At 38.2% G+C, this 13,021-nt stretch overlaps 1 protein-coding gene across 1 annotated transcript; it reads right to left on the reverse strand.

Annotated features, from left to right (window-relative positions):
* Position 1: 1 nt before the first annotated feature.
* On the reverse strand, positions 2-2,214 carry LOC126373561 (ATP-dependent DNA helicase PIF1). Its single transcript, XM_050019723.1, has 3 exons — positions 1,357-2,214; positions 1,084-1,247; positions 2-997 (listed from the first exon to the last, which is right to left on the reverse strand). The coding sequence occupies exons 1-3, from the start codon at positions 2,102-2,104 to the stop codon at positions 2-4; spliced, it is 1,908 nt and encodes a 635-aa protein (XP_049875680.1). The 5' UTR covers positions 2,105-2,214.
* Between the last annotated feature and the right edge of the window lie 10,807 nt (positions 2,215-13,021).

Genomic DNA, 13,021 nt, shown 5'->3' on the forward strand with positions numbered 1-13,021 from the left:
TTTATTTTCTCCTTAATTGTTTCTCCAAAATTTCTCGTAATTTTAGCTTTTTATTTGTTTTATCTGCAAGAGGTCTCCCCAAAGGAATGATCTCCATTTGTTGTAATCGCCGTCTGAACTTTTGATAAAATTCTAGAACACTAGTATCTGCCCAGACATGGCGAGAGTCAAAATCTAGCACTCTTAATGTATCTAAGCTCTGAGCGCGACTAAGAGCTACATAAGCTTGACCAGCCTCAAATATCTTTGACAAGGACATCTCAACACAGTCTAAAGTCAATCCTTGTGATTTATGGATAGAAAAAGCCCAAGCTAAATTCAATGGAATCTGTCGACGACATAACAATGTCCCATTTGAATTCTTAACATACCACCTCTCAGTTCTTGCTGTGTACTCTTTCTTATTTTTGAATCTCACTACAGGGAATCCTTCATCATACCTCACAACTACACCTCTAGCACCATTCACGAGACCAGCATTTACATTGACATTTTTAAGTAACATAACTTGAGCACCAACTTTAATTACCAACTTTGAAGGAGCAATAGTTTGCATGTCAAGAAGTTTGGTAGCATTATCACTATCTTGTGAAGAAAACACTTTCTCTTCACCATCAAGATCCTTTAGTTTGGAATCATTTATCATTTTGGAATCATTTGTATGAGAACACAGTCTTGTTGCGAGAATGCCATCACTTTCTATCTTTTGTCTAGCTGTTCCAAGTAATCTATCGCTGATTTCTTTTGTTACTCGCCCAATTCTTATACTGTTAAGTATGGAAATAAATTCTTGGTCTTTCTGCCTGTGTACCTCCTTCAGTTCAAAGCAAAGTTCTATACATTTGTCCCAGCATGGAGACTGGAAACAGAACCTTTTTCCTGTTTTACTCTTGTCCACTACTGGTGGAAGTTGCAGGAAATCACCACATAATATCAGTTGAATCCCTCCAAATGGCTTGTCATTCTTTCTTACAAATCTTGCTACTGCCTCTAATTTCTGGAAAGATGAGATATGGATTTAATTACATAAAATTACATCCCAATAACATAAAATAATAGTATAGTTTTTAATAAAGTTGTTACCTCAAAATATAGGCCGTCGACCATGGAAATCTCGTCAATAATAAGGTGTTTGCATTTCCTCCACTTCTGGGCAACCAATGGCAATTTCATAGCTCTGTCACATAGAATATCTACAGACCCACTACCATCGCCAATACCAGCAAATGCATGCAGGGTGGTTCCACCTGTAAAGAAAATAATTACGCCATAATTACATTACTGCTTCAAAATACTGTTCATGTCATAATATTAAAAGTATTTGTTGTTAAAAGATAAACTTTGATAATTACTTACCAATATGGCAAGCAGCTACTCCAGTGGATGCCGTAGCCACAGTAACATCTGGCGGTAGTGCTGTAACAATCCTCTTTAGCAGAAAACTTTTCCCAGTCCCGGCAGATCCAGTGAAGAATATGTTTCTACCACCAAGACAGGCTTCCAAGACTCGCTGCTGTTCAGCATTTAAAGAACTCATAGTTGTAAGTGGAGATGGGGAATACAACTTCTTTGGAGCTGGTCCTTTCCCTACATCTTCACACTTTCTCTTCTTCGAAGGTGGTGAAGGCGTCGTGACTGTTGCCCTACTTATCTTGCTCTTAGCGTTGTGCATATCAGTTACAGTGACTGGGCTGATGTCTTCAAAGGCTTGGGCTTTACCACTAAGCAATTTAGATCGCATTGTTTGCTTGGAAGTTGAGGAATTGGCTTCTTTATCACCAGTCATTTTAACAAATATCGTACGTAGGAACGCAACAAGATTTGTCGGCGGCGCGTTGGAGATGAAGAGAGTGCAGCCAGCTTCTTGAAATTTCACGCTCGCTTTGCCTTCTGCCATGAATTTCTTGAATACATTAATACCCTTTAATGCCAACCTGATAGCCTTATTTTTCTCGCTAGATACCTCCATGAACATTTCACGAAATTCATTTCGAATCAAGCGAAGAGAAGCAGTTTTGTAGCTAACCTTTCTGCTAATAGATCCTTGAGGTGTGATCCACTCCAAAGTAGCTGCGCAGGATAGAAACGTTTCCCCACCTTCCATTTTTATTTCAAAATGTAACTTTTAATTCACAAAAGAAACTATTCATAATTAATATTTAGAGCTCGGCGGCAAAGATGCGCGAGCGCAACAGTCAACAAAATTCAATTCAATGACAGTTTTGACACATTGACTCTACACTACACGTCAAACAAAAGCAAGCGTGGCGTGCAGCGAGCGTTTTGTTTCCGCTTCTCAACAAGCGCAATAGTGAATTTTTTTTACATTGGCAATACTTTGTCATGCTAGCTCAATGGTAGCCATTTGGCTCTGAACTTAGATAGATGGCAGCACTGCTATCATTACAAAACTTTTTTAAATTTTATACTCGGTCTTTGTATATAAGTTTAATTATTATTGTTATTTGAAAAGTCACTTACCACTACCTAGTTACTAAAGTTACCTACTTTATATTTTAATTTATTCACCTCCAGTAAATTATTGGCCAGGTTTTAATAGTAATAATAATAATAAAACATTTTATTCACAAAACATTTACAGGATAAACTTATTTTAGGTTTTCTTGTACCAATATATTTTTTTTTACTTAATGCTCTACATAACAATAAAACCTAACTAAACAAAACACTGTCCAATTTTCCAATTGGATATTTTGTTAAAACAAGTTGAATTTTGAATAGGAACCTGCTTATAATTAATTCCAACTAAATAAAAATCCTAGACACGCAGCTAAATCTTATAAGTAAAAATTCTTACATGGTCCACATTATACAATGTACCTAAAAGTGAGTGTATTTAGACTACTTAGTAAGTAAATACATTACACATTTAGCATGACCGTTTTACTTCGATTTTATATCCCGCCGGAGACAGTCTGTCACAGGTTGACGGCTAATAATTCATTGGCGATCGTAAACTCGGCTAAACATAAACGAACTGTCAGAAGTGAGCTAAATACACAATTATGCATTTCGAAATGCCCTTTGAGCTTACTGAAAGTTAATTTAAACAGTCTCTGCAATTTTCGATCATATCACATGCTTCATAGGTACACATAACGTTTAATTCAATAGGTATTTGGGCGTGAAAAAAGAGTTGCATTTACTTATTGCAATTGTTGTCGCTATTTGCAAAAGTTACTATGTGTACCTACCTAGGTACATGAGATCAGGCTTGTTGCCCACGGGGGTAGACAGCGCGCACTGATTTTTACTTGCTAGCGCGTTGGTATACCTCCTTCATACATCAAATTCGTCATCTCGAGTTAGAATATCAATGAAAAGGAAGACATTCAGAGCACCAGAACTAACCGGAAGTCAATACCAATCTTTCGTGTCACGCAAGAATTTTCTTTTTGCCAATCAGTTAGACATTAGGTACATAACATAAGTACTTCAACGGTTAGACTCAATTAGGGATTACGGACGTAAAATGTATGTGCCAGTTAGAACTTGCGTAAGTTGATAACATCAAAGATTCCAACCGGATATTTGCAAACGGCGGTTTTGCGGCGACACGAATGACTTCCGGTGCTCTTAAATTCCCCACTGCGTTGCAACTCTTTTTAGGCTTGTGTTTTTAATTTCCGAAGTTTCCTCTGCGACTATTACCGACTGACCGATAGATATCACTTGCACAAGTAATCGGACCCAAGCACAGATAAGCTCATTATAATTTCTCAGCTTAGTGCAGAACATCTCCAAATGACGCAACTTCCACCCGTCCAGACCGTTTCATTGCGCAAAATATCAACACATGCAATATTTCAAAACAGTTATGTGACAGTAACCAGCCGTATAAGATGGTAGGATATATGAGATCATCGCTCAATCGCTTTGTGTGTCGCTGAAATTGATTGGCTCTACATTTTACGAGTGTCTAATGCTGAATTTTGAAGTGGAATGATTCAGAATGCCTTTGATATCGTAAGAGTGCTGTATTAGATTGGTACTTAGATATCTTCTTCATTTAAACAGATATTCCGACGTGGCTATATCATTTTGATCATTAGTTATTAGATGGTGAAGTCGATTACCGACTTTACATCCCACACGAAATAGGAGATTAGATAGGGTACCTACTTTGTAACTTAAGGATAAAAATAATAATGTATTAGGTAGGTACATTCACATATACATACATAAACAGCCTATATACGTCCCACTGCTAGACACAGGCCTCCCCTCAATCAACCGGAGGGGGTATGGAGCATACCCCACCACGCTGCTCCAATGCGGGTTGGTGGATACATTCATTTTGTTAAAAATACTTTTAAAACTGGGCTGACAAAACCTATTTTCTAATATATACTTATAATATGTTTTTAATGAGTACATACCTGCCGTTATACTATAAACCATATAAACCTAAGCGCACGACTATATTCCAATTGGGGTAGTGAGAGACCACAATCAAAGATTAAAAGTTCAGTCACTGAGCCCAGCGAATTATTTGTAAACAGTGGTGAAATTATGAACCATTAGTTGTCATAATTAAAAAATTGTGTTTGTAGGTGTTTTGGTCTATTACATAATTCAAATTCAAAAATATCTTTATTCAGTAGGTAACATAGTTACACTTTGAATCGTCAATTTTTACATAACGAACGTCTCATCCGCCAAAAACTACTGCAGCTTCTCACAACCCGTATAGCCGGGGAAAAGAAGCTGCAAGAAAAACCTCGGCACAGGGCCCTAGAAATTCTTAAAAAAAAAAACATAAAATATTGGTATACTTTATGTTTATTTATATATAAACGACATATTCTTAAGTGCAACCAGTTAATTTATTACTTTGCAAGAAACTAATTGGACTTTGCAGCTTATCGTGCATGCACCGAAGAAAAACTAAGTACCCACACCTCACCGAGCTTTCTGATAAAACCTATAAATCATAAAACTTCACGGATATTTCTCTCAGAGGATACCTAATAACACTTTATTGGATTGAGGACTTTCATACGAGCGGAAGTAGCCGCTAAACGCATCAACACTTGTCTGCTTTCAAAGTAAATAACCGACATTTTGCGATCGTTTGAGAATATTTCACGCTGAACGAATTAAACTCGATAAGTACCTGAATTTATGACTTTCATGCCAAGGGGATAAGAGATATTTTTAATAATATTAAGATTTGAACAAATATTATAATGAACTTGGCAAAGTCAAACTTATTTCATAATAGGTTAAAATATTAAATGCCTTATGTAAGTAATTCAATTAATTGAAGGAAGTGAAGGAATTGGCCTTTGATAGACAAGAATGGAGAATGCTACACCGACAAGAGCGTGGCTCTTAAATTAGTGATGATGTAATTCTAGAATAGAAATACTTACCCTAGGAAACAAGGAAATCATTTTGATTAATTACTTAGTAGGTTCCTCCGCTACTACTTAAATAAATTAAGTAGGTACGTAGTACTTTACGTTTTTTTCATTGACGTTTAGTTGTCATCAATACGCGAAGACAGCCAAGTTCCAAGATAGTTATAGACATATGAAGATATCCTCGTAGAATACACCACGTGTCATGCATGCGCAGTAAACGCATGTTACGGCGACACGAGGCGCAAGGAATCAATACAGGAAGCTGCGCGCACGCATCGCATACCCAGAATTAGCAAACTGTCTTCGGCATTTGCTTACAAACTATCGCGTTGTGTCTTTTATGATTACGATGTACTGAAACAGCGTGCTAAATGATTTTCTGAAGTTCCCTGTGGAATATTCTAGACTGGAAATTCCTTCATCTACTGTTACTTATTTTCTATAGAACTTTCGTTAAGTAAGTAGGTACATTTTTTTTGTAACTTGCTTATCCCCTTGGGGAAAGGTAAAGCCGTGCAGCCATCGTCTTAATTTTAATTAAAATATATTTTTAGTTTTTTAAAAATGAAGGGAGTTGCAGTAGAACTAAGACTTTGATACAGTGGAAGAAGCGAAAGAGGTATCGCAGGGTCGAAGTGGGTGGAATTCCGTGATATGCCTACCCCAACGGGAAACAGGCGTGATCTTCTTCTATCGTGTGGGTTGGGAGGTCAATCCCAGGATTGATTAGGTTGGTAATTCACACCAGTGACAGGGTTATTATTGAGCCGCTAAAGGCCCCTGACATGGCTCATGTAACGACTACTTACTTACATCAGTAAGTAGTAACCGGGACCAACGGCTTAACGTGCCTTCCGAAGCACGGATCATCTTACCTTCGGACAATCAGGTGATCAGCCTGTAATGTCGTAACCAAACTAGGGATCACAAAGTGATTTTTGTGATATGTTCCCACCGGGATTCGAACCCGGGACTTCCGGGTCGTGAGCCCAACGCTCACCCCTGGACCACGGAGGCCGTTAATAAGCATGTTTTTATGTATTGAAGCAGAACCCGGAGGCGATGGAATGATACTTCCGAAAGACATGGCAGAATGAGATCACGCATAAGACGCCCGTTAGATGATAGTTAATATCTAGTGTATGAGAGAGTGAGATGACAGTGGAATTCACTCATCCATCACACGGGGACACAGGCTACATGAAAAATAAAAGTCCCTAAGCAAAAACAAAAAAGGTTAAATCTACTATGTGTTCCTCTAGTTATTAAATAACTTGTAATGTATACCCTCATTGATTGAAAAAATGTGTTGCTGTTGCAGTTTCTTGTCATTTCTTCTCCTCAGCCATAACACCATGCAAATGACGTAAATTCAAAAATGTTACATTAATCTTCAACAATCATCCATGATAATTACGTTGAATAAATGATTCTGATTTCTGACTAAAAGTCCGTAGGTAAGTTTTTAAACCCACATTCAAATTGCTTACATGTGTATAAAGGGCCATATTCAGTTGAATGAAAAGAGAAGTGGGATCGGTCTGCGACCCCCGCAAAGAAGCGTTTTTGTAACGATATATCTACTTAATATACTTTATGTTACCTACTATAGTAACACATATATACCTATAATAGGTATATATAATGAGGGAAGTTTTACGAAGTTCCACGTAGTACAGATTTAACGCGATAGGTATTTATTTACCCATTTTTCTCACTGCTCGAGTAGGTACATAAATTATTCAAAAATATAATCTAATGGCAGAGAAATAGATATATAAAAATAATTGTTGCTTGCTACCTGCTTCTTTTTATTTTGATCAGAATAATAATGGTTGGAAGATGCATATTTATTTTATTTATATTTTTAGTTTTTTATTTATATTTATTCTCTTCATACAAAATTTCTTCATAAATCATTTTAAATTATTATTTATTTTATTTGTTATAAATATGCCACCAAAACAATGATAAAAGATGCATGTGTCTGTTATCCATGAAATTAAAAGGTTAAACGAAGGCAACTCTGTACAACGCCATCTATTATTGGGTGAATATCAAAATGTGTCAAGTTTGGTGGCGAACTGTCATATAATTTTTTCGTGAAAAATTGGGGAAATTGGGAAAATTTGGAATTGAAAAATTCCTTTTTCATGTCGGAACCGAGGATCCTTTTGGATCTTTTTCATGTCGGACCCAATTTTCCACGAAAAAATAATATGAAATTTCGCCACCAAACTTGAAATTTTGAGATTCACCCTATTATATGTTTTTGGGGAACGTAGCCTGAAAAGTTCCTTATTGAACAGGGAACACTTAAATGCTTCACTATCAATTTAGTAGTAAGATTGAATCTATTACCTATTATATCACTGGGGGGGAGGGCTTAAAATGGGCTCATCGAAACTATTCTTATTAATTAGCTCTAATTTAATTTTGTAAGTAATTAAGTACCTAAAGTACACTTCTCATCAAAAAAATCGAAACACTTCCGTTTTCATTGTTTCTGTCCGAATTTAACACAAAAAAGAATTCATACGATGAAAAAAAATACATAAATAAAAATGACTCATTTAACAAAATACGAAACCTATGAAAAATTCATTTAAATTTAGAACATTAACATAAATATTTGATAAGCTCATATTACTCACTATTAAACGACTTTTAACATTTATTCCTAAGTAAATGTACACATTTTTCTGATAATCCTGACAAAACGTAAACTTGCAAGGTGTTTCGATTTTTTTGATGAGAAGTGTATTAGTGCATGTTGTGTCCACCTGTAAGTGGCGAGGCGCTTAGTTTTTTTATATGTATTAACTGCAAACTGTAACCATTTACCTACATCAGTGTACTTGCCGTTGTTGGTTGATCAAATAAATAAATAAAATAAATTAATTCATCTACGAAAGCAATATTGCTATTTGAAATATGACCTCCCTGGTTGTCATTGTCACCAACCTGCGATAAACAATGAAATCGTCGCGTGATTATCTGCTGGGCGTAGGCGCTCTCTCAATCAACCTGAGGAAGTAGGGAACATACTCTACCACGCTCCTCCAATGTGAATTGGTTGTAAACTGCAATTAATCTTTAGTAAGTAGACAATGAGGAGCTCGGTGGCGCAGCGGTTAATGCGCTCGGTCTGCGATTGTCGAAGTTAAGCAACTTTGGTAAAGGCCGGTCATAGGATGGGTGACCACAAAAAAAAGTTTTCATCTCGAGCTCCTCCGTGCTTCGGAAGGCACGTTAAGCCGTTGGTCCCGGCTGCATTAGCGGTCGTTAATAACCATCAATCCGCACTGGGTCCGCGTGATGGTTTAAGGCCCGATCTCCCTATCCATCCATAGGGAAAGCCCGTGCCCCAGCAGTGGGGACGTTAATGATGATGATGATAAAGTAGACATATAGATACAGTACCTAAATCGAACTGAAATCCAAACCTGACATTTTAAAATCTCCCGCTCTGAATCCCAACTGTAGGTATTAGCGTATTTGCCGATTATTTACACAAAAAAAAATGTACGTACGAAATGTGACATTACATTATTCGTTAATTGGTTGGCAAAGTTCCGAGTAGGCAGGAATGCTGGGGTTGCGTTACGGGCATCTGCTGAAACAAAACGATTCGTGTGAATACCGGACAATGCGGGGTGACAAGATGGCAACCATGGGTTCTAGTTTACGGCGGACAAAACTTCGTAGATTTCTGACCATGAAGGCCCGGCCCCCTGCTGCTATTCACTATAAGTAATTACTAAAACGGAGTGCTCACACGCCCTCACTGTGCGCGGGAGTTCACTGCGAAGATAGGATACATAAGCCATCTTCGGGAACATCAGGGTCGTGCCGACGAAGTCGAAGTGGTTGCAATGGCCGAAATCGGTCGGAAAGATCATCAATTTTCAAATTGAGTGTATGAATGATAGTTAATTAATAAATAAGGTTAGAAATTCTTCTTTCCCTACATTTTATCCTTATGCGGAGTAGATACCTACATAAATACACGTACACATCTCGACAACCTCGCCTTTCATCATTCTTTATTTCGATTAGGATAATACCTACATTATTATTATTATTATTATTATTTGAAAGTTGTGAGGGCCGGACCGAATGCAGCCCGCGGGGTCACTGCGACCTTGACAGATCTATTGTGACCCTAAATCCCTACATTTAAAAATCCTCCTCTAGACCGATCCGTTCGAATAGATCCAACGTCCTTTTGGGAGAAAGCTCCATGACTTCCTGGGGGTCCATTATGTGTCCCCCAAGTGTACGGCTTCTACTATGTATGAGAGCCTCACAGCTGCATAGCAGGTGTAGTGGCGTCTCATCTTCCCCTAAGCAGAATCTGCATAGAGGAGACTCGGTTAGCTCCATTCTGTGTAGGTGCTTATTGAGTCTACAATGCCCCGTGAGGGCCCGTATCAACAACCTAACCTGCCCCCTAGTGAGAGTAATAATACCTACATACTCTCCATGCTACTTTTTAGGGAAAAATAGGGCAGTGGTTTCCCTCTTGCCTTCCGCCCCGCAGTACTCTGTCTGACGCGAGTGGGATGGCGCCCAGAGTATTCGGAAAATGCTACACCGACAAGAGCGTGGCTCTTAAATTGATGATGATGAATACCTACATACAATGTGAGTGTTCGTAAGTACTTAAATGGTTTAGGTACCTTTAAATTGTACGCGCAAATAAATAAATAGATAAGCGCACGTTTGCCAAACCCAGAACCAAGATCCAGCCAGATTCTAGATTATATAAAGCTCATCATCATCAGCCCATTAACGTCCCCGCTGCTGGGGCACGGGCCTTCCCTATGGAGAACGGGCCTTAAACCATCACGCGGGCCCAGTGCGGATTGGTGGTTATTAACGACTGCTAATGCAGCCGGGACCAACGGCTTAACGTGCCTTCCGAAGCACGGAGGAGCTCGAGATGAAAACTTTTTTTTTGTGGGCACCCATCCTATGATAGGCCTTTGCGAAATTTGCTTAACTTCAACAATCGCAGACCGAGCGCGTTTACCGCTGCGCCACCGAGCTCCATATATATAAAGCTCAACTAAGCTCAACTACTTATATTTACGTATACTTATATTTACGTTATATGTAACTACCGTAACCTATAAAATAACCGTATGTGATGTGGCTGTAGTGCTTTATAAATAAATAAATAAGCCAGTCTCCATGGCCAGCTTATCATAGCTAACCTAGCGTCGTGTCGTGGAGCGTCGGCAGAGCAGAGCCACACATGGGACGCATCTGTGCTGGAGGTGTACCCACCGACGCACAGCTATAGTGCAGGCTTTACTTTGTAATTTATAGTATTTACACGAATATACTTTAGCTGAAGTCACATTCCTGTCTAAGATAATATACTGGTCGATAGAGACATCGAAACGAAAAGTTCGAGGGATGATTCAGACCAAGCCCACAAACACACCACACACACCACCACACCACACCACACCACACACCACACCACACCACACATCACATTATTATTATTATTATTACCAAGATGCTGAGTTAATATCAAGTAGAATTTTCTGTCGCAAATGTATGGAACTGAAAATCATAAAAAAAAATATAGCATCGATCGCCACCGACTCGCAAAGAAGAAGAAAAAAATACTTACATTTTCATGATTTATCCTACAGGAAAATCCATTTAATATCAACTCAGAATAATAATCAAGTAAAATTCTCCGTCGCAATTGTATGGAACTGAAAATAATAATAAAAAAAAACACTTTCATGAATTTTCCTACAGGAAAATACCACTCAGAATATCGATAAGATATCAACTCAGAATCATGGTCTGAATCATCCCTCTCAGTATTCGTCAGGGTGTCACTAACACCCTGTGTTTAAATTGTATCCGTCCACGTAAAGGCACCTATAGATTTCTTCTTAAGAAACGTATAGAAGCTTTTGAGATGTGGTGCTACCGACGTATGCTGGCTATAGGTTGGACTCAACAGGTTACCAATGAGGAAGTTCTACGGTAAGTTCAAAGAAAACGCGAACTATTGCAGACCGCCAAAAAGAGAAAAGTTGCATATTCGGGGCATGTGCTAAGACACGAAAGGTACCAGCTGCTGCAACTCATAATGTTGGGCAAAGTCGCAGGAAAAAGAAAAGTGGGTAGGAGGGGTAAGTCCTGGTTGCGTAATATCAGGGAGTGGACCGGGATCACGAGTGCGGTCGAACTGCTCCGCCTCGCGGGAGATAAGGATAAATTTTCAGAGCTGATAGCCAACCTCCACTAGTTGGAGAGGCACCCGAAGAAGAAGATTTCTTCTCGTATAGCCACGCGATTCGGTCTAGTCAAAACTCCTGTACTTTACTTAGGTATTACTTAATTATAACTCCACTCACGCACGCCTCATGTTAGATGCAAAACAAGATGACAAGACTTCGGCGGACAAAAGTATTCAAATTGATTAAATAGGTATCCTAGTTTTTTGTATTCAACTCATAATTCAAAGCATCATTTTAAAAAGCAAAATACGACTAGCTAATTTGTAATTCCCCACAGATAAGTGAGGATTTGACTCTTTTTAAAAAATACAAAAGGACAAAGCCGTCAACTATTGTGAATATTATAACAGATTAGCAACAGGTTTCTACAAGTTTCGATACCTATTCATTAACGCGCAGGTGTTCAAATTGCCCACAAGTAAGTATAGTGTAGATCGCATTGAAGACAATGCCCTTATCAGTTGAGAGGTAAGCAGGTAGGCGGTATTCACGCCTGCACTATGAGCTTGAACACGTGTGACGTATTTTCTCCTAAACGCAGCTGCGAAGCCCTGCAGATGTTTTATGGCACCGAACGTTTCCAAGACGTTTTATTTATTACGATATTGCCGTTTAGAACCTAATCTCAGTTTTTATTATGTGGCCGAAACAATGGCCGGCTCCGGTCAGTGTTGCTGGCATACGGTGCACATCTGTGGCAGACTGTGGGAAAGTCACTTTCCTACTTTTATTAGCCTAAGCACTGTTGTTTTAAGGTCATTTATCTAATGTCTTTCGAACAATAGCATAAACGGATGTTTAAGAATGACTTTAAAAATTGTTCAAACGCTTTACAGAAACCCAGTTCAAATAATAAATTCAAGGTAGTTTAAATACTGGCTAAATACCTACTTAAGTAATAGAAAAAAACGCTCGACGTGTGTGCAAAATCAATTTGAAAAGTAAGAATAAGTTTCTTTAATCTTTGGTAAAGTCATCTTGATTAATCATGATTTACTTACATGAGTAGGTAGTAATGCTTGGAATACCTAGAGGCCAGACTGTGGGAAAGTCAGTTTCCTACTTTTATTAGCCTAAGCACTATTGCTCTAATGTCTTCCGAACAATAGCCTAAACGGATGTTTAAGAAAGTCAATGACTTTAAAAATTGTTTTAACGCTTTTCAGACACCCAGTTCAAATAATAAATTCAAGGTAATTTAAATACTAGCTAAATACCTACTTAAGTAATAGAAAAAAACGCTCGACGTGTGTGCAAAATCAATTTGAAAAGTAAGAATAAGTTTCTTGAAACTTTGGTAAAGTCATCTTGATTAATCATTATTTAAATGAGTACTAATTCCTAGAACATCTACAGGCTAAC

This window comes from Pectinophora gossypiella, chromosome 16, assembly GCF_024362695.1.
Source record: "Pectinophora gossypiella chromosome 16, ilPecGoss1.1, whole genome shotgun sequence".
Lineage (NCBI taxonomy): Eukaryota > Metazoa > Arthropoda > Insecta > Lepidoptera > Gelechiidae > Pectinophora > Pectinophora gossypiella.